The sequence below is a fragment of the Neovison vison genome, chromosome 6 (assembly GCF_020171115.1).
Source record: "Neovison vison isolate M4711 chromosome 6, ASM_NN_V1, whole genome shotgun sequence".
Classification (NCBI taxonomy): Eukaryota; Metazoa; Chordata; class Mammalia; order Carnivora; family Mustelidae; genus Neogale; species Neogale vison.
In genome coordinates, this window is record NC_058096.1 from 82,257,790 (window position 1) to 82,280,247 (window position 22,458).

A 22,458-nucleotide genomic window follows, 5' to 3' on the forward strand; every position below is an offset into this window, starting at 1 on the left:
CCCTGCTCAGCAGGGAGCCTGCTTCCTCCTCTCTGTCTGCCTGCCTCTCTGCCTACTTATGGTCTCTGTCTGTCAAATAAATAAAATCTTAAAGACAAAAAGAAAGGGGAAAAAAAGCATATCGTAAGATACCAGGCAAGAGAATCAGAAAGTATCTCCTTTTTTCCCCCTTATCTGAAAAATGGGCTATTTGCACCTAGATAGAGGTTTGAGGGATAAAATTAAGTAATGTATGTGTAAGTCCTGGGTAAACATGAAGATTTATACTAAATGTCTGGCAAATTCTAATTAAAACATTCATTTAGAGTAATTTTGTTTTCTGATTTTTGTTTTGGTTCCTAATTTAAAGGCACTGACTCTTCTTCATAAAACAAAGCAAAGAAGGCAGATTGACGATATATATAGAAATGTTGTATATGTGTATGAATGCATAAAGATTTTAAAGTTTACTATTAAAACTATGTTATTAAAACATACCTGAGCAGGTGTAAATAGACTTTTATAGTTCCAGTGTGTTAAATTATTTTCTCCATAGAAACCAGTTAGTCCATCTAAGTTTGTTTTCTACCTTTCTCTCAACAAGAGTGCCAACAAGGGCTGTCATTGCAGTGGGGATTTGGATCATAGTTCCCACACACAGGCTAATGGCAGGACCTACTTCATTCAAGCTATTTGTTCTTTCTGCTTTAGTTTCAGTTCTGCATCCACACGCATTAGACATGGCTGCTTGAATAATCTTTCTCAAACACTGCTTGAATTTCCCAGTCCACGGAAGCCAATTTCCTGCTTGTATTTTCTTGGCTTCGAAAGTCATTAAAATGCCTCTTAGATGCTACCCAGAGTTAACAGATTCTTTACCTGGAGCCTCACACATGGTTTGTGTATTTCAGTTCTACAGGGAGGCCTCAGTGATCCTTCTCAGTTCCAGGCCACAAGGGCCAGCTCAGGCAGTCAGATATATCAGAGGTGAGCCACATGATCAAAATACATGTGTGTGTCAGCAACATAAATTTCCTTTAAAAACATTAATAAAATTTAGCCTATTCACTATAGGCTAAATTAGCAAGATGTTGGGGGCAGAAAGAGGCCAATAAATTAGATCTGTCAAAAACCATTAATTCTGAGGGGCTTCTGGAGAGATGGGCTGCATATCTTGGCAAACCAGAGTAAACAGCTGTAGCATGCTGCAGGAACTGAGTGGCAGTTCTCAAAGAATATGGTTTACTTTCTGAAACTATCTGGACATTTTGAATGTACTAATCAGATGAATACATTGTGTCATTTCAGATTTACAAGGTCAAGTAGAGGCCCTTGGGCTAAACCTTCAGAAGGCAGTGACCAAGATTGACAACTATAAAGAAAAGCTCATGTAAGATGGTAAACATTGAACAACCTGTAGATTTTAGAAAGACCTCCCCCACCCTTACCATCTGTTCTCTGTGACTCTTTTGGCAGTGATTTCATTGTGAGTGTGGTCTGCTTTTCTCAGGCACTTTTCTCGCTTGTCTTGTATATTAAAAGACAGGTAAATATTTTTAAATACGTGAAATAAGAATTTCACTCAATAAGAAACTTAACCTAGTCATGTATTAAAGCTTTCCCTGATTGTTCAAGTGTAACTCAATGTGAAATATTATGATTCTTTTTCTCTCTCTCTCTTTTTTAAAGATTTTATTTATTTATTTGACAGATAGAGATCACAAGTAGGCTGAGGCAGGCAGAGAGAGAGAGGAGGAAGCAGGCTCCCATATTTTTTTTCTCTTGATGTGTCTCTTTATTATCCATTCAATTACCAATTTCAAGTTCAAAAAAAGTATCTTTGAAGAAGTATCTGAGTATCTTTGAAATGCTGGAGTACTTACACTTTATATAAGTGAGAAAGAAAAATTGGAAAACAGATGACAAGAAAATGCCCTTGTAAAATATCCAGAGCTCTATTGCTTTTAGAAATGGATTTGCTTCAGAAGTTTCAAAAATTACTTTATGGTATTGGGGCGCCTGGGTGGCACAGTGGGTACTTCAGAAGTTTCAAAAATTACTTTATGGTATTGGGGCGCCTGGGTGGCACAGTGGGTTAAAGCCTCTCCCTTCGGCTCAGGTCATGATCTCAGGGTCCTGGGATCAAGCTCTGCATTGGGCTCTCTGCTCAGCAGGGAGCCTGCTTCCTCCTCTCTCTCTCTTCCTCTCTCTCTCTGCCTGCCTCTCTGCCTACTTGTGATCTCTCTCTGTGTCAAATAAATAGATAAAATCTTTTAAAAAATTACTTTATGGTATAAATATCATACATCTATAATTATAATACTAAAATAGAATTTATGTAATCTTTGAAAAAAATTTTTTTTACTTTGTGGTATGTTATCTGGTAGCTCTGGTTTTCAGTTCCTGTATTTTGGAAGCATGAACCTCATCAGACATATAAATATTTAGAATGCTTAGCAACGAGATGTTGTGTTGACTATGGACTACTCCTAAGAACAATGTGTTTAATAAAATTCTTAGCAACACAAGGAAGAACAAATTCCAAAAATGCCTTACCAAATTAATGTATACTTGAATTATTTGTAGCAAAATAATTTGTCTTTGAAAACAAAAGAAATCAAATATTCTAGCTTTATAGCACTGTGGTTAATAGTACAATAAATACAATAATTCAACCATCAGTGTATAGTGGCTGAGGCTGAAGGAATGAGTGGACAGAAGGTCCTTGGATGATTCACTGGACCCAGGAAGAGAACAAGCATGAAAGAAGCAAATGCTATTACCTCCCCCCCCCAAAGAACCCCATTGTTCCCCACCCTCTAGTAACATTAGGGAGGGTTTTGGCCATATGGATGTCTCTTGTGGAGGGCAACCTAAGCAAGTCATGGCTACCGCATGACTTTGGTTTCTTAGATCTCAATAAGTGACAAAAGCACATTCCAGGAATAGAGGAGTAGGGCTGGTACCTGACTCAACTCAAAGGGAATTTGTGGACCCACCAAGACTTTAGCATATAGAGTGGAGTCCTGGCAGTTAGGAGAGATGCTAACTACAGAAATAAGCATACTGAGGAAAAGGAATAAAGCTAAGTGGTTGTGACATGAATTGATTTACTTGATAAATTGGCACAGAATTTTCTATATATAGAAGGCACATTACCATTTAATATTAATTAACATACTTTGTGATATTTTTCATTACTCATATGTATGTATATATATTTTAAAGATTTTATTTATTTATTTGACACAGAGAAAAAGATAGCCAGAGCGAGGGAAAAAGAGCACAAGTAGGGGGAGCAGCAGGCAGAGGGAGAGGGAGGAGTAGGCTCCAGAGCCTGATGTGGGGCTTGATGTGGGGCGCAATCCTAGGACCCTGAGATCATGACCCAAATTGAAGGCAGTCACTTAACCAACTTAGCCACCCAGGTGCCCCATTATTAATTGTTTTTGACATAATTTATAATATAAATTTTGAGAAATGACAAAAATCAGAATAGGTTGGAGTTGGAGTAAGAAATACAACATCACTAAAGTCCATCAAACAAATCACTATACAATTGCAGGTATGCTAATGCTTTTGTTTCAGTTTATAAAACTGGTGTTTCCTGCCCTATATAAAAACTTTCAAAAATTAGAAAATGGACAAAGTATCCATTTTTAGAAAACTGAGTTATGAAAGAACTACTAAGTCCCTTGCAGTTACGAGATGGTACCACATCCAGATGGAACTGCCCAGAGACAGGAAGGGCCTGTTTTTCTGGTGTCTCCTTAGAAATGAGGAAAAAATGTCCAGAGTCCCTCTCTTTACATCTTGTTAGCTGGAACCTTTTATATACACTCTTCTAAATGAATCACTAGCAAGGGGAACAAGACTAACACAATTAGTATAGACCAAGCAGCATTATGATAATGGAGCTCTGATGGCCAGGAAGAAAGCTATAGTGCATGTCTAGAAGGCAACCAATAATGTTTGCTAACATGGTAGATCATTTATGATGCTTTGAAAAGTTATGACATGAAGAAGGCCCATTGAACTTGCTGACCAAGGTCAAGACATGAGGAAAGCCAGTTGTGATAGACAGAAAAATGGTACCCAAACATTTTCATGGCTTAATCCCTGGAATCTGTGAGTATATTATTCTATATGAGAAAAGGAACTTTGCACATGTGATTAACTATTTTGAGAGAGGGAGATTATCCTCGATTATCTGGGCAGGCCTGATATAATTGCAGAGATAATTACAAGAGGAAATACTTATAAGTATAATTGCAGAGATACTTATAAGAGGAAAGAGGGTCAGAGTCACAAAACTAGTTGTGAAGGTGGAAGCAATGTTTGGAATGTTGTGATCTGAGGTTAGAAGAAGGGGGCACAAGCCAAGGAATGCCTGTGGTCTCTAGAAGCTAGAAAAGGCAAGGAAACAGATATTCTCCTGGGCCCACCAGAAGGAACACAGCCCTTGAGATACCTTGATTTTAGGACTTCTTACCTTATAACTGTAAGATAAGTTTGTGTAAACCACTAAGATGGTGGTAATTTGTTATAGCAACAATAAGAAATTAACACACCAGTGTGTTCAGAGCCTATTAAGGATTTTGGATTTATAATGGAGGGCAATGGGAAACTATTAGAGGATGTTTGACATGAGAGCGAACTCATCTGATTTGTTTTAATGTGTCAGCATGACAGCTACCTGGAGAGTGGACAGGAGTGAGAGTACAAGAGCAATGGGGAGGCCAGGTGGGAGGGCATGAGCTCATGCAAGTGAGAAGTGACTGGTTGAGTGTAAGGCTATATGTAGTGGGGAGATGGAGAGAAATGTGTGTCAGTTCAATCTGACAGGATTTATTGGTGGAGTGGATGTGACTGAGGAACAAGAGGACTAGAAAGGAAGGATTAAAGGATGATATTTGGGGACTTTCAGCATCATGGTAAACAGCTGAGAGGCGCTAGAGTAGAGTGACTATGAGCCTGGATTCTGGATCCAGACTGCTTCCCGCTCTGCTGTTTACTAGTATGTCACCTCGCGTGTGGCACTAATCTCTCTAGACTCCATTTTCTCAATTGTGAAAGAAATAAGGGCTACCTTGTCATTATTGGGTTGGTGTCCTTGATTAAAATGTGAAAATTGTAGAAGAGATAGATATGGGGGGAGGGAAATAAAAAACTGTGCTTTTGATGGTATTTGAGTTAGAATGCCTTTTGGACAGCCAGGTGGAAGTATCAAGGAGACAATTAGAAAATGATTATTTCATATGAAGCAGTGGAATGGCTTTTTAAAAAGATTTTATTTATTTATTTATTTACTTACTTACTTACTTATTTGAGAGTGAGCACAAGTAGGGGAAGGGGCAGAGGGAGAAGCAGACTCCCTACTGAGCAGGGAGCCCAATGTGAGGCTCAATCCTGGGACTCTGGGGTCATGACTTGAGCCGAAGCAGACACTTAATGGAATGAAGCACCCCAAAACTTGCCTTTCAAATCAAGAAAAACATCGAATTATTTCACCTTATTTCCTTTATGTTGATTAGCAGGGGCCTTCCTGAAGGCTTATTCCAAGCCCTTGAAAAGATTGACATTATTTGCTGAGAGTAAGGAAGGAATGCAGTGTTGAAAGAGATACAGGCTTTCTTTCTATTCCCTCCAGTTCCCCCTCTCCCCATCCTAATGAAGATGAAGATAGCCATTGTGTCATGAAGAGTAGAAAGAGTAGAAAAACCATAGAAAGAGTGGCTTAATAGGCATGGGGGTGGGAGCAGACCATGGTGAGGGGAATCCTTGGGATAGTAGGCTCTCTAGATTAATTGTCCATATAGTTAGCAAAATAACCACTAAAAGAAGTTCTACTGTCCCTGCCTCTAGATTAGAAAAGTTGTATGTGAGTCTGAACATGGAGTGAATGTCATGGTTGGTATGCTTTACCTCAGAGGATTTTTCAAAGTTTTTATTTTCGTTCCAATTAGTTATATTTGTTTGCAGTGTTATATTAGTTTCACATATACGATACAGTGATTCAACAATTCAATATATCACCTTGGGCTCAAAGCCCTTTTTTTTTTTTTTCAGAGAGAGAGAGAGAAAAAAAAAGCATTCAAGTGGGGTGGGGGTGAGGGGCAGAGGGAGAGGGAGAGAGAATCTTAAGCACGCTGAATGCTGAGCCTGACACAGGACTCAATCTCACAACCCTGAGATTATGACCCCAGCCAAAATCAAGAGTTGGACGCTTAAACAACTAAGCCATTTAGGTGCCCCTGAAAGCATTTTTTAGGTTAAAAAAATTTTTTTATTTCAAAGCAAATAAATAAAACTTGGAAAATATGGGAATATGTAAAAAAGAATAACCTAGTTGTGGTGGCTCAGTGGGTTGGGCCGCTGCCTTCGGCTCGGGTCATGGTCTCGGGGTCCTGGGATCGAGTCCCGCGTCGGGCTCCAGTCCTTCTTCTAAGAACTTTTTCTTAAAGTCTTCTTTTTCTAAGTAATGTCTATTTTTTAGCATATTTTCATTTAGAGAGATAATGTATCATTTTCAGTTAGTGATAAATATATGACATGTTCTAAAAAATGACATTTTTCATGTCATTACATGATACATTTATAGATAACTATTAAATGGCTATACAATATTTCATGTGTAGATGAATCATAACTACTTACTAAGCTTTTGTTTTTGTAGAATTTGGATAGTTTTTGCTAGAATCAAATAATTTTAATGCTTTTAATACATAATGACTTATTGCCTTCCAATAAGATTATACTGATTTATAATCTCAGCATTATTTGTAAATACCCATTTCTTCACTTCCTAGCTAATGGTATAATAGCTAAAAACAAATAAACAAAAAAACTAGTTTGATTGATGAAACACTGTACTCCTGCATATTTGACTCTGAATTCTTTCTTCTGTGACTCATCTGAACATAATCTTTGCCCAGTTTTCTAATGGTATGTGAAACTCTTCCTTATTCCTTCTTTTCTAATATTTTATTCAGAAATAACTTAAAACTTTAAAAAAGTTGTAAACATAATAATAGTACAAAGAACACCCAAATAACCTTTACCCAGATTAACATTTTAACCCATTGTTTTCTTCCTCATCCTTTCCCTGGCCCCATCCTTTCTCTCTCTCTCTCTCTCTCTCCGCACACGTACATACACACACACACACACTTTTCTTTCCTGAATCGTTTGAGGGTAAGTTACATACAACATGACCCTTTACCTCTAAGTACTTTAGCCTGCCTTTCCTCAGGATGGTGATACTTTAATATGGAAGCACTGCATGGAGCCCTGGGTGTTACACACAAACAATGAATCATAGAACAATACATCAAAAACTAATGGTGTCCTGTATGGTGACTAACATAACATAACATAACAAAAAGCACAGTAATCTGTGTCATAAATTTATATAAAGCCCTTTAATCTGCCATCCATATTCTAATTTTGTTAGTTGGCCTTTATAGCATTTTCTCCTCTAGTATAGGACCAGTAGAGTCAGCCTGTTTGGCATGTCTTTTTAGCCTCCTAATTCTGGAATATTTCCAGTTTCTCTTTTTTTATGACATTGACGTTTTTATAAAAAGGCAGAACCCCTCACAATTTTTTAAATAAAAATTTTCATTTTATGTTGGTCTGGTGTTTCCTTTTGATTGGATTAGGGGCATGTACTCTTAACCAGAAAACCATGTAAGTGAGGATTTGTCCTTCCCAGGGTATGACTACCTGCCTGCCTTCACTAGGTGATGTTAATTTTGATCACCTGGTGAAGGTGTTGCTCAGTTTTTTCACTCTCTTATTCCTGGGTTTGTTGTTGTTGTTCCTTTTCAACTAGTAAGCAATCTATAAGAGACACTTGAAATACACTGTAAATGCTATCCTCCTCATCAAAATTTATCTCTCAATATAGCATCCAGTAATGATTTTTACCTTATCTAAACTTTACACAGTGGTTGCTAAATGATGATTTTTCTGATTCCAGCCCTCCATCCCCATTTATTAGCCCTCAGCATCCTACTTTAAGCAAGAGCCTCCACTTCTCCCCATTATTTATTTATTTATTGTTGGTGTGACCCTATGAACTCTTATTTTTTCAATGGTTTATAATTGATTGCTGTATTGAATTGCTTTGATACATAAATTATCTAGGCTTAGCCAGTAAGAGTTTCTTCAAGCTGACTTCTGTGAACTGGAATGTGGTTTCCTCATCTTGTATAAGCACTTCTTCACCTTCTGACATAACAAGATATCTCAGATATACTTACTCTGCCTTAGTCTTGGAATCAGCCATTTCTGAGTACTCTTGGTTCCTTTGAATAGGAATGGCGTTAGAGACCAAGATCTAGGCTTTGAGTAGGCTCGTCTGCTACTTGATTCTGTTGATGGTTTCACGGGCTTGTATATATGTCAGACATATCAAAGTATATATGTACTTCATTGTGTGTCAGCATGATACCTTCATCGATTTTACAAAAAGCGGATAATGAAAATAACATGTTTTAAGAAGACATTTTTTTGAGAAGAAAAAGTTAAGCTAAAATGTAGTGTTCAAAGATAAAACTTGAGTAATAAAATGCTAAGGAAAATCAAAGTGATTACTATGAAATTCATGAAAATGGTTATTTTAGGGAGGATGGGGGTTGGCTGTGACTGGGACCAGGGACATGAAGCTTCTAGGGTAGCTGGTCAGGTTTTATGTTTTTACCTGGATGGTAGTTATAAGAGTTTTCTCCTTATAATAATTCATTATATAATTGTTCTATGCGATTTTCCTATAGCTTATAATTTTATCATATTTTATAATAAAATCATTTAAAAAATGAGTGTTATACATATTCATTATGCAAATATATTAGAAATTTTAGTCATTCTACAAATAGGGCAAATTCATTGGCAATCTAACATATAGTTCATTGTAAGGTTTATAAGCTATTTTAAGGTACTTTCAGATAATGACTTATTAATAAATAGCCTATATAAACTTAAACTGGAATATTACTTTTTCTTAATATATTAACTTTTTGAGTTTTGTTACAAAACCCAATTACATAAAATCAAGACATATGTTTATTTTAGTTTTAGAATTTCCATTTGGTTCATTTTAATGATTTATTTTTCTGCTGAGATTTATCATCTTTTCACTAATTAGAGTGGATTTTTTTAATGTCTTTGAGCAGAGTTATAACTGTTCTGAAAAATCCTTGTCTGCAAATTTCAGTATCTGGGTCATCTCAGAGGCAGTCCCTATTAACTGTCTTTTCTGTTAAGAATAGGTCATGCTTTTCTGTTCTTGCTTGTGTTGAGTAATTTTTATTATATTCTGGGCATTGTAAATGTTATATTATAGAAATTCTGGATTCTATTGTATTTCTCCAAATATTCCAAATACTATTGTTGGTGGTGGTGAGGGTGTTGCTGCTTTAAGCAGATTGTTAGTTTGGTTGGCCTCAGACTGTAAACTCTGTCTTTATCGCAACAGCTCAAATCTCTGTTTAATTGTTTTATCTTTATCCTAATTGGAGTCTGCCCTGTGCATGAAGAGTTCAAAGCCCAGCCAGATGTGTGTGTAGGGTCTGTATGCAGTATTGGGACTTCCTGTGTTTGACTCTCCTATTTTGAGTCACTCTTCACTTTTCAGCGCTGTGGTTGACCCGAACACTGTGCACTAATTCTTTAGGCCAGACTATGTTTTCTTTTCTTTTCTTTTTAAAAAAATTTTATTTATTTATTTATTTGACCGAGATGCAAGTAGGCAGAAAGGCAGGCAGAGGGGAGAGGGAGAAGCAGGCTCGCCACTGAGCAGGGAGCTTGATGTAGGACTCGATCCCAGCACCCTGGGATCATGACCTGAGCTAAAGGCAGTCGCCCAACCAACTAAGCCACCCAGGTGCCCCAGACTATGTTTTCTATTAGAATGTTAGTTCCCCTAAATGATGCAGACTGGACTGTCATGTTTGAAATCATTAACACACACACACACACACACACAAAAACCCTGACCCCATGCTATCACCTCATTCCAAGGGTCAGCTTCCCTCCAGAATCTTCTTGTTTTGGTTCACTTTCCAATGCCTTCGAATAGGGATTTTTCTTTTTTTAATGTTCTTCAAAGTTTAGACTTTTTATTTGTATGCAGATGAGTCTGACAGGGGTCTACTTAGCCATTATAGAAGTGACCTGAATGTTTATTTCTTTAAAGAAAGAATAATATAAAGATGCTAAGAAATTTCTCCTAAAGATGAATAAAATAATGATATAAAAAAAACATTGTTGGACTAACAGATTGGGTAATTTTTTGGCAGAGCAAAACCCCTTGACTTTATATATCTAATCTCAAGGAAGTGTGCATACGTAATCACAAATAGAATATAAAGAAAAGAAAAGTAATAAAGGAAAAACATGTTTTTAAAAAAGGAAAACATTTATACTTGAACTATTTTGAAATAAAATATTTAAACCTTTTATATTATTTTAGGAATAAATCTAATGAAGCTGCTGACTGTCAAAGAGAACTTAGAAAACTGAAGTTTGAATCCATTATTTCTGAATCACGGTATACATTGCAAATTTTTAAATTAATATTTTTAGTCATTGAATTTGAAACCATACTTAAAGTAACATTTTATTTGAGATATATTTAACTTTTCTTACTATCTTATTTACACATACACCTAACTCATGTTTGTAATATCTTGAAGTTACTCATTTATTTTGCTTCTCCCTAGATGGGAAAGTTTTAATATCACAGAACTATCCATTTTCTTAGTATTTTTAAAATTTTTCTTTTAAGTTAAAATTACAGTCTTTGATTTCAAATGAGATTTTCACATATCTTTGATAAACATAAAAATGTAGTGTCTAATGTGTATTGGTGAGCTTTTTTTTAAATCCTGTTCCATTTTAGGCATACCAGATTGCTTAAAGAGAAAGAGGATTCTTTAATGGCTTGTCAACAAATATATAAAACTTTACAGGAAGAACTGACTGCAAAAGAAAGACAAGAAGAAGACATGAAAAAAAGAATTAACCTTGCAGAAAATGAACTACAGATAACCAAAACTCTTCTGACTCAGACAAAGGAAGAAGTTGTAACACTGAAAAATGAAAGGTACAGTCCACAACAATTTCTTCCAAAAATACCTTATTTAACTCAGTGTTCCATATATATTTGAAATATCAAGGTCTTATGTATATTAATGACAGTGAAATTATGGCATTTAGGACTTATTTTACGGGAAAGGTCATCACATCCCACCACTTCATTTGATGATGATTAAACTGAAATCCAAATGGGTTAAATGAGATGCTCAAAGTCATATAGTGAAAGTAGAGGTGGAATCCACATTACATTTGGTGTTAGATTTTTATTGAAAAGTATCAAAAAGACCATGTGTGATCTTATACTGCTGAATTTCACCTAGGCCAATAATTGGTGGATTCTATCATTTTCCAACAGAAAAACATCTTTTTGTATCACTTTTTCCTTTCATTAGCTCCTACTTTTCTTCTCTGTTACTTATCAACAACCTCTTCTTGAGGGCTCTCTACAGATACCTCTGACATTCAGGTAGTAACGGGAAACTAAAAAGCATGTTCATTTAACCTCCCTAGATATTGTTGCTCAGTTAATTTGTCTTTAAATTAACTTTATTTATACTTAATATCTCAACCCTGCTTTCTTTCTTTTTTTTTTCATTTGCCTGGTATGTCTTTATTCATTCTTTTCAAGTTCTTTAGTTTTAAATGCATATCTGATATATACTACACATGTCGGGCTTTTATTAGTTTTTGTCAAATATGGGAGTCTTTAAGGGAGATATTATCCCATTTACATTTATTGGTATAACTGTTATATTCCAGAAGAACACAAGTCCCATAAGGGCGAGAATTTTTGTCATAGTTTTTTTGTCAAGTTTTTTGTCAAGTTTTGTCACTCTCTGTGTACAGAATCCAAAATTGGCTATTTGTTTTTCATTTTTCTAGAATTTTTTTAGTTTATTTTTTATTTTGTTAATTTCATTTTCTATTAGACCATTTTCTAACTTAGAAGATTTATAAACTTTTTTTTCATTCTCTACAAAGGCAGCTATTTGCTCCCAAAGGAAAAGTCTACATAGAATTAAGTTGTCTTAGAACATTCTTATCAACTTTTTGCCCTGGGTTACATCTGTCTCTAACTCCAAGCTAGAAGGAGTTCTGTCCACTTCATAGGGGAACAAGTCTTATTTCTGGTCCATCCTGGAATAAGATGAACAACTGTAATGCTAATTGCCACCTACCATTTCTTCCTGACTCAGCCATGCCAACAACCTGTGTCTTGCAAAGATGGTATACCTTATAGTTATAGGACTCTTCACCACCTCTGCCCTTTCACAATTACATAGTCACTCAGCCCATAACATATTAGAAACAGCAATTTCTTAAGCAGGATATTTGCAAGGTCCATGCTTACTAATAACAAGAAGAAATGGCAACTGAAAGATTGGTCCTGCATAAGAAGAAAAAAAAACCCAAATCCGAACAAAAACATGAAAAGCATTGCAATTTGACCCAATTTGCAATAGAGACAGCCCAACACACATCAGTAACTTAGAATGTTCCTGTATTTATTAACGTGGGTTAATAACTAGTGGCCATCATGATGACCCTGAGTGAGAAAAATAAAAATCAGTTTTATACTCTACATAAAAAGTACAGAATCATATGTCCTAGGACACCATGAAATAAATAATTTTTAAAAAATCTTCTGCTTATAACTTTGGTTATCTGAGTAATTTTCTTATATTCCTATATTACCTATAATACCCCATTTCAAATGATGTCAGATTAATTATATTTACTTGTTTATCAGAATGAATGCCATCTTCTTTACAGTGGTCATTGAAAAGATCCTGTCTTTGCTCAAACATTTCTGGAACTCTTTTCTGAGGATTGACTGAAGAGCATATGTTTTAGAATTTTCTCTGTATGATGAATCTTTGCCCTTTAGGAATGAATTTGATTTTAAAAACCATCTCAGAAAGCAAGTCCAGGGAATATGGTAGGAAGTCCATCTGGGAAATACCATGTGGAATAAAAAATGAATTGTATTTTTTCTCTATGGTTAGTAAATTATCTCACTGCAATTTGAAAAAAGACAGTCTTATGAGTGTTTTGAGGATTGATGGCATCATTAGAATAAATATAGAACTTCCTTGGAGGATTTCTTTGAAGTATACACTCACCTAAATGATTATGTTTTGCCACATTTTAGTATGGTTCTAATCTTACCCTCATTGTAAGTATTGAATGAGAAAGATAATTCTTCAAGTTTTCAGAAAATAGAGACATCACTGAGCTACCACGTTCTCTTCCCCCCTCTTTTTTTCTTTCATATACTTGCCCTGTTTTCTTCTTTGCTCTTTACACTTTAGTCTATCCAAAAGTAGGCATGATATTACCTAGTCATTTGGTGACACTAAGTTTACTGTCTGCCACATAACAAATAAAAATGTGCTTATGTATCATATAATAATCATAGGATTATTCCTAGACATAACCTGTTGTCCTTTTTCTTTGTCCTAGGCCACCTTCAAATTTTGTCTGTCTTGTCCTCTGTTGTATCCTCAAAGTCTAGCATGTATTCACTCAACAAATATTTGTTGAGGGAATGAATGACTTGCTTTGGGTAATTTAATCAGTCAACAATTATTTGTTGAACATTCACTATATGCCAGGTACTATGCACCCTGGGGATATAATAGTGAATCTGAAACATCCCTGTCCTCAGGAAGCTTACATTCTAATGAGACGCAGTTTAAAAAAGTGAGTAGTAATTATAATAATTATAGATTGTGATAATGGATATAAAATAAGTAGAAGGGTATAGTAGCAGAGACTGATAGAAAGGGGACCTGATTTGGAAAGAGCAGTCATAAAAGTGACTTCCAAGATGATATATAAAGGAAGACAAGTCAAAGTAACCATGTCAAAAGTCAGGAAGAGCTTTACACCCGAAGAGCAAGCTTGGTGAGTTCTCAGAAATGGCAGCATGACTATAGGCCTAACAAGTGTGAGTGAAAGAAGCAAGGACCAAAGCATGCATGGCCTCCCAGGCCTTTGAGAGTTGGGTATTGCATACAGTGCAATGAAAAGAAACCATTGAAGGGATTTTAGCAGAGGAGCGACACTGTGGCAAGATCATTCTGATGCTGAGTGGAGAAGGTGTGGCGATAGTGGGAACAACTCAGGTCATTTACTGTTTTGATACTAATGAAAGGACTTCATATGTGGCTAAGCCTAGTAGACAGGAGAAAAATAAAAATCTTCAGCTCCCACCTCTTGCCAGTTTGTGCTAGGTTATTTAAATGTCTGGACCAACTGGATAGTGGCAAAATAGCCAGAGTTCACTCCATTTTGAACCAAAAGGGATATATGAAAGCCAAGTTAGGGGTGCCTGGATGGCTTAGGGGGTTAAGCATTCAACTCTTGATTTAACTCAGGTCATGACCTCAGGGTCATGATCTTGGGGTCCTGGGATGGAGCCTCGCATTGCATCAGGCTCCGTGCTTCGCAAGGAGTAGTCTTCTCTCCTTCTTTCTCTGCCCCCTCGCCATATACTCTCTGTCTCAAATAAATAAATCTTTAAAAATCTTAAAAAAAAAAAAAAAAAGAAAAGAAAGAAAGCCAAGTTAAAAAGATATCTTGGGGGCTCCTGGGTGGCTCAGTGGGTTAAAACCTCTGCCTTCGGCTCAGGTCATGATCCCAGGGTCCTGGGATCAAACCCTGCATCGGACTCTCTGCTTGGCAAGGAGCCTGCTTCCCCTTCTTTCTCTGCCTGCCTCTCTGCCTGCTTGTGATCTCTGTCTATGAAATAAATAAATAAAATCTTAAAAAAAAAAGATATCTTGAAGAATAATGACCTTTTGGAAGCTTTTGACACTTCTGTCCAAACCTACCTTGAAATTTTTGTTGACAAGCCAATCAAAGAGTCCTCTTTTTAAGCAATCTGGTATGCCTAAAATAGAACAAGATAAAAAAAATTTTTAAAAGCCATCAATATACATTAGGCAGTATATTTTTATGTTTATCAAAGATATATGAAAATCTCATTTGAAACTGAAGACTATAATTTTAACTTTAAAGAAAAATTTTAAAAATACTAAGAAAATGGATAGTTCTGTGATACTAAAACTTCCCCATCTAGGGAGTAGCAAAATCAATGAAAACTTTAAAATATTATAAACATGAATTAGGCATTATACATGTAAATAATACAAGTCTTCCTTTCACTGTGGGGGCAATCTGTTCACCTGCCCCCTTCCTGTCTCTGGTTCTTTTCCATCCCTCCTGACTGTGGACATTCCTTAGGTTCATGCATGCTCTTGGCTTTCCTTTCTCCGCTTTCTTCCCTTTAACAGTAAACTGTCTCTCAACTGAGCAAGGTACCCTGTAAAGCTTTGCTTTGAAGTGCCAAAGGGACCTCTAAATAGAGATGTCCCTAAAGCAGATGGAGATGTGAAAAGTCCCTCCAAAGAAAAAGTGATAGAGATACTGTTAACATTCACAGAGATTCTTGTTTAGTAGCACAGGGTGGTGCCTGGAATTCTGCCACACAGCAATATCCCAAAACACCATCATGGAAAGACTTGCAACCCACCAGGCTGCCAGATGTGCTCTCCAAAGGCCAAAACCCAAGTTTCTCTGGGTGATGGCATGTGCTTCCGTAAGCTTGGGCAGACTCATGTACACATCGCTCTTCCCTCAGCTCTCCTGGTATAGAACCCCTGCCAAAGCTCCCCTGGGACCAGTATGAGAAAAGTGCAGTTCAGATGCAGTATAGATTCAGAAAAGGAGAAAAGGAAGACGTCAAAAGCCAAAACTGACCCCAGGGGAAAAAGGGGTAGAACTGAATTTGGGGCAGGAAGGGAAATGGTAACTAGGAAGTAGTTGAAGTATTAGGACAAATCTACTCTATTATGCATTGCTTTCTTCCCCACACTCAGGAAGCTCTTTTAGGAGACGAGGCTCCCCTGGAAGGAGGGAAAGTAGGTCTTTAGAGATCATGGATGCTGGGGGTCGAGGTCTGGCCAGCTTGGTCACAGACACACTGAGGCTGGAGAGAGACATCTCCTGGGTGGAACAGGAAGAAGGCACGTGGATGGCGCCAGAGAAAAGGGTAGCTGTTTTCTCAATTCTATACAAAGAGCTTTCTGCTCTCATGCTTCTGGACTGTGAGGTCTCATCAGGCAGAGCTAGAACTCTGCTCAGACTGTGCATTTGTGACAGTGCTTCAGGCCTACAGTGGATTAAACAGGGTTCTGTTGGCTGGCCTGCAGGCCTAATTCCATTTTTGTAGAAAATTATTTCTATGGTAAAATGTGTTTGGAATTCCCTATAACTAACTTACAAATAACGTTTTATAAGGACATATGTGTTTAAGCTTGGAAACTGCCCACACATAACACTTAAGAGAAATTTATGCACTAACATGTGGGCTACAACCAGAGTGCCGAAACCCACAGCTGTCTGTGACAGCTCTCGTATTCTCTGCATTCCCGAGAGCTGTATTAGCACCATCTTGGTAAATTCCAAGAACTATAGGAAAATACTTATTTGACTGACTTGCCAATAGCAGGATGGGATTAGTGAAGAGCATTTGTTGGAAGAAAAGCTTAGTTGTAACCGAAGTTAGGTGCAAGTTGCTTAGGTGTGATTTCTTCTGTGCAATAAATAATATACGTCTGTATCTCTTTATCTGCCTAACTCTATTTTTTTTTTTAAGATTTATTTACTTATGTATTTGAGAGAGAGCGAGCACGGAGGAGCACGAGGGCACAAGAAGGCGCACAAGTTGGGAAGAGGCAGAGGGAGGTTTGAGATGCAGACCCTCCCAACCCACCACCCCATGAGTGAGGAGCCCAATGCAGGGCTAACCAACTGAGCCACCCGGGGGGCCCCTCTTTATCTGTTTTAAATGAAGTTTACTTAAGTGCTCCGTATCCCTTCAGAAGGGTATCTTTTAGACTGTAATGAAGGGTTTTACTCTCCCTGCCCCACACATGTAACCTTAACTTCTTTCCAATTCCCAGATTCTCTCCTCTCACTCTTTGTCTTTGGTTTTTGTTTGTTTGTTCCTATTTAGTCAAAAGCTACAAACCCTCACCCCAGAGGAATATATACAAAATCTAGCAGTTTTTTCTCAGGAGCATCTATATGTGACATGACCCCATAATTAAATGTGTGCTTCCTCATGCTCTCTCTCCCATATCCCTTTCCCTCAGCCTCACCTCCCTCTTCCTCCCTCTCAAAGTCTCTCACACACAATCCACAGGTATCACAATTGTGGGGAGCCCTCTAAAGGCTTCTGGGATCATGTCCTGAGTGAGAGGCATCCTTATGTGGCACTCAGTGGAAGGGGTAAGGGATCTACAAACCAGTCAAGACTCTGTTGTCCTCGCCACATGCCACAGGGGAAGAAGCTTAGTGTTCTTGCATAAGTATGCCATTCCCTTCTCCCCTTACCACGCCTTCTGTCTTACCAACCCAGAGGGGAAGTTATTTCCAAATTTGCCCAAAGGCATGGTTAGCAGATCTGGGAACTTCCACCTATGAAGCAGGTCATTTTCCCACATTTTCTACATAAGGAAAGAGGTTAAGCAAAGCTAAGTCTCTCACTCAGGGTCACATAATTGGCAAAGATAGTAATCAAGCTCTGCTGTGTCTAATCTCATTACCCATGTTCCCTCCACTACAGTTCACGTAGTTCCCACAGCATCCATCTTGAAAGGCTGTTTTGTCAGCTCCTCTCTGTGTGACTTCTTTCTCAACCCTGCTGTTAACACTGAGCCTTCAGGGGACTCCCATCCCTGAGAAAATCAGCAGAACCCTGAGTGTTCTCTTTCTGTCTCCTCTCCCCACCTTCTTGCTTTCTTATTCCACCTCTCTACTCTTTCAGGATTCTTCCATTCACTCAATAAATATAAGATGGTGACTTTTGTCTTCTACTCTCTGGTGTCTTGGTAAAATCAGAAATGGAGCTATAGCTTCAGAATGAAAATAGAATAATATTTCACAACACATTCTAGACCAAGAGAAGCTTACTGTTCAGTTCCTTTAATGAGGCTTGTCATATTTTCATGAAGGTTAAAAAAATGAGAAATGTAGATGCCTGCCTGGGTGGCTCAGTCAGCTGGGTGTCTGCCTTTGGCTCAGGTCATGATCCTGGGGTTGTGAGATCGAGTCCTGAAATGAGCTCCCTGCTTGGTGGGGAACCTGCTTCTCCCTCTGCCTGCTGCCTCTGCTGCTTGTGCTTTCTCTCTCTTTCTCTCTCTCTGTGACAAATAAATAAATAAAATCTTTTAAAAAGTTGCTTTGAATCTGAAAAGATTCAGAAGCAGTGTAGAAAGAGTCTGTTACCTCCTGGTACTGTGGCTTAAGTATAAAAAACAGACTGTAGAGTTAGGCAAATAGGTTTAACTCTCCACTTGACCAGTATCAAATTTGGACAACTCAGCCACTATAAGGATCATTTTCCTTATCTGTAAAATGGGTATACTAATAATAGCTATCTTCTCATGAAGACTGAAGTATCTAATATTGTGCCTGGTAGGATGTAAGTGCTAAGAAAATGTATTCCCTCTCTTTCATCTTTTCTTAGGTTGCTAACCCCTTAAAGCATCATATCTCATTAATGTTTACACTCTACACTGGTGGTGTAGCTATTTGTTAAATGTCTATTCAGTCCAGTATTTTCTGCTTTACTCTTCAAGTTGTAAAGATTAGACCATGGAGTGATTCAATTTGGATGCTATCCTATTAGCTGAAAGTATTATGAAACAAAATGTTCCAAGTAACATCATTCTAAAATAAAGAACATTATTATCCCCCCCCCACCAAAACTCACCTCTTTCTCTGATTTCCTATCTGTCAGCAGCTCTCAGAACAAGAGGCTTGCCAAACTTCTTATGACACCAGAGAGTTAACTGCTTTTAACTAAGGCAGGAGTTGTGGCAAAATCAAAATTATCTCTTTGATTGACAATGTGAAGACATCTCTAAAAGAACAACTTGTGAAATAGAATTTAAAGCTGTCGTTTGGCATTATGGTTTGACATTTGTTTGCAGTTACGTTTTTAACTACAATTAAGGGAATCTAGATTTTTGCATGTATGTAAGGAATTAGATTCTCATTTTCTTTCAGGTCTAAGAATTTAAAAGTTAAAATTTTAAAAATAAATACTCCTAATTGAGAGAGATCCTAATTTGCCTATTGTGCCAACTCCAGAAACATTATTTTTAAGCAATATTTCATGAAACTGCAGGGTAGAGTGCTGCAGATAGCCACACCTCCCTCTCAAATATAAAAAGCAAAGACAGCATACCACTGCAGAGAGCTCAAGGCTGATAAGAGCGTGAGCCAGAATTGCTGATGAATTCTGTCACTTTAGATGGTCATTTACTACTTTGGAATCTTGTTTCTTCTAAAATTTAGTCAATTACCTTAGGTGTATCACCAAAAAAATGGCGAGAGAGAATCGATCCCTAGAGACTAAAACAATGCCTGACACGTAATGGGCACTCAGTAAATATTTGCTTGATAGATGGATGTATGGATGAGAATTAATTTAATCCCTATGAAACCACTGATTGCATGATTTAAAGTTAGAAATTTCCTTGTGTTTCTCTCAAGTCCAGAGAGTCCTGACTTGTCAAAAATCAGAGGTGGGGATCCTTTGTCAGATTCTTAGTAATATCCAAATTTAGGACCTAAATCTGTATTGTTTCCTATAACTCTAAGGCATTTTTACCTCCAGAACGGGTTCAGAAGAGGAAATTAGATGTCTCTATAATATTAAAAAATGGCTATACATTTTCAACTTTTTACAACATGGAAAAATATGGAATATGCATCTAACAATGTTTTATTTCTTATCATTCCTCTAGATTTCTAGCAGAAAGGCTCACAAGAGTCAAAACTGATCCCTTTTAGTTTCTTTGAACACAAGCTTTTTTTTCATCATCAGTGACTTAAATAGTTTTGTATTCCTGAACAATGGGTATGGTGTGAAAGTGTGATTTTTGTTTTTAGAATTGGGATTATCTTTTTCACACATATAATCATCTCTGTTTACATTACTCAATGCCCATTTCATGCTAATTAAGGGCAGTAAGTATTTGTACAATCACATATGATTATTCTTTCTGCTTTGTCCTACTAAAGAATCACACAAGAGTCTTAGAGTCTGGGTCAGAGGCTCAAAAGGAATCAAAGTGATCTGAAAGCCCTTCTCTTTTCTAGAGCCATAAGTAAATCAAGCAGACTTACCACTGCAGACTTTAAGTCCATGATTTTTTAGAGTTCATTCAAAACACCTTAGACTTTGTGGAAATGTCATAGGGAACTTTATAACTCTGAAAATCCAGTAAATAATTATCATTTCATTAACATTGTTTAAACCTTGGTCTACTCTATTTTAGCATCTATAATCTAGACTTTCAGTTTTTATTCTAAAAGGAAACGTAACAGCAGTGGTGTTTTGTACACAGTCCATCAGAGGAATGTATATGGAATGGATTCCACTTTGGTTGTATCTAAATTATATTTGTCTTCAGAGAGACTGAAATTTGAGTATCTAAATACTCTACCACTCATTTCACCAAAAAAGGTAACTTCTAGTGTACTGACAGGCACCCATCTGAAAATGCCTGTTGGAATTTTTAATCAGTAAGGCCTCTTTTCAAATAAGAAACCAGGCTTAAGAAATAAAATGGACCAAATTGCCAAGACTGTGCTGTCTGCTACTTCCAACAAGTGCATAGCCAGCCACACCCATTCTGTATACTGGTATTTTAAAAACCCGGTCAAGTGCTACTTCAGTTTCCATCAACTGCTGTTCCTTATTTGATTAAGTTTACTATTATAAGATTCTAATTTCATACCTAAAGTTGTATAATAGCACTTGAAGGTAGACCATGGCATTAGTTTTCTATTGCTGCTATAACAAATTGCCGCCAATCTAACAGCTTAAAACATCACAAATTTTTTATCTTACAGTTTTGCAAGTCAGAAGTCCATAGGAGTATTAAGGGACTAAAATCAAGGTGTCCCTAGGGCACATTCTTTCTAGAAGTTCCAGGGGAAAGCCCATTCCTTGCTTCTTCCAGCTTTAAGAGGCTGCTGGCATTCTGGCAGTCTTTGCATCCTAGCCATATGAATCCAGTCTTTGCTTCCTTTGTCACATCATCACCTTCCTCTACATTAATGAGTTCTCCTCTTTCTTATAAAGGCCTTGGTAATTACATTTAGGGCACAACCAAATAATCCAAGATAATCTCCCCATGTCAAGACTCCTAATCACATCTGCAAAGTCTCTTTTGGCATATAAAGTAACATACAGACTCTGTAGATTAGGACATGGATATCTTTGAAGGAAATTATTCAGTCTACTACAACTGTGTTAAGTTAAAGATGGCCCTTACTACTCCTATAGCAAATACTAAAAACTAGACAAAAAATTTATAGCTAAACAGTCAAAAAAAGCGGATAAAGTTGAATCTTAAGACATATGCAAAATCCAAAAGAAGGCAGAAAAAAGAGGGAAGGCACACAACAGATGAGGCACATAGGAGACACATAGCAAGAGGATAGATTTAAGGCTAACCATATCAACAACTGAATTAAATGTAAGTTGTCTAAACATTCCAATTAAAAGATGAAGATTATATAAGAATCTTTGTATAAGACTGTATAAGAAAAAGTAAGATTCAACTATAAACTGCCTGTAGGAAATTTATTTTAAATGTAATGACACAAATAATTTAAAAGTAAAACAATGAAAAAAATACACCAAGTTCATGCTAATCAAAAGAAAGCTGAAATACTATAGATATCATTTAAAGTAGATTTTAGACCAAAGAATATTACTAGGAATAAAGAAATTCATTTCATAATGATAAGTGGGTTGGGGCACTTAGGTGGCTCGGTCAGTTAAGGATCAGACTCTTGATTTAGTCTCACGTCATGATCTCAGGGTCATGAGATGAGCCCCATGTCAGGCTCCATGCTCAGCTCTCCCTCTTCCTCTGCCCCTTCTCTCTCCCTCTCTCTCTTTCTCTCTCTCTTTCTCTCTGTATCGTAAAAAAAGAAAAAAGATTCAGGGCAGTCACAAAAATTCCAACAGAACTTTTTGTAGAAATTAACAAGCTAATTCTAAAATTCACATGGAAATGCAAAGGGCCTAGAATAAGCAAAGCAACTTTGGAAAGAAACCTATATAGTCACTACCTGACTTCAAGACTTGTAAAGCTACATATTTAATAGTGGGGTACTGGTCTCAAGAAAGACAAGTAGATCAGTGGAACAGAATAGAGAATCCAGAAATAGGCACATGTATATGGTTTGTTGATTTTCTACATGTGTATTAAAACAATTCATTGGAGAAAAGATAGTATTTTGAAACCATTGGTATTGGAATAATTGTATATACGTATGTGAAAAATG

At 37.0% G+C, this 22,458-nt stretch overlaps 1 protein-coding gene across 4 annotated transcripts in view; it reads left to right on the forward strand.

The window, feature by feature from the left end:
• LEKR1 (leucine, glutamate and lysine rich 1) overlaps window positions 1-22,458 on the forward strand; it is a 186,668-nt gene that overhangs the window by 124,716 nt on the left and 39,494 nt on the right. For 3 of the 4 annotated variants that reach the window (XM_044251661.1, XM_044251665.1, XM_044251663.1), the window contains 3 exons: window positions 1,288-1,369; window positions 10,454-10,531; window positions 10,883-11,086. In XM_044251661.1, the coding sequence (XP_044107596.1) occupies window positions 1,288-1,369; window positions 10,454-10,531; window positions 10,883-11,086 (364 nt within the window). The remainder of the gene's footprint in view (window positions 1-1,287; window positions 1,370-10,453; window positions 10,532-10,882; window positions 11,087-22,458) is intronic. The other variant, XM_044251664.1, reaches the window with a different exon arrangement.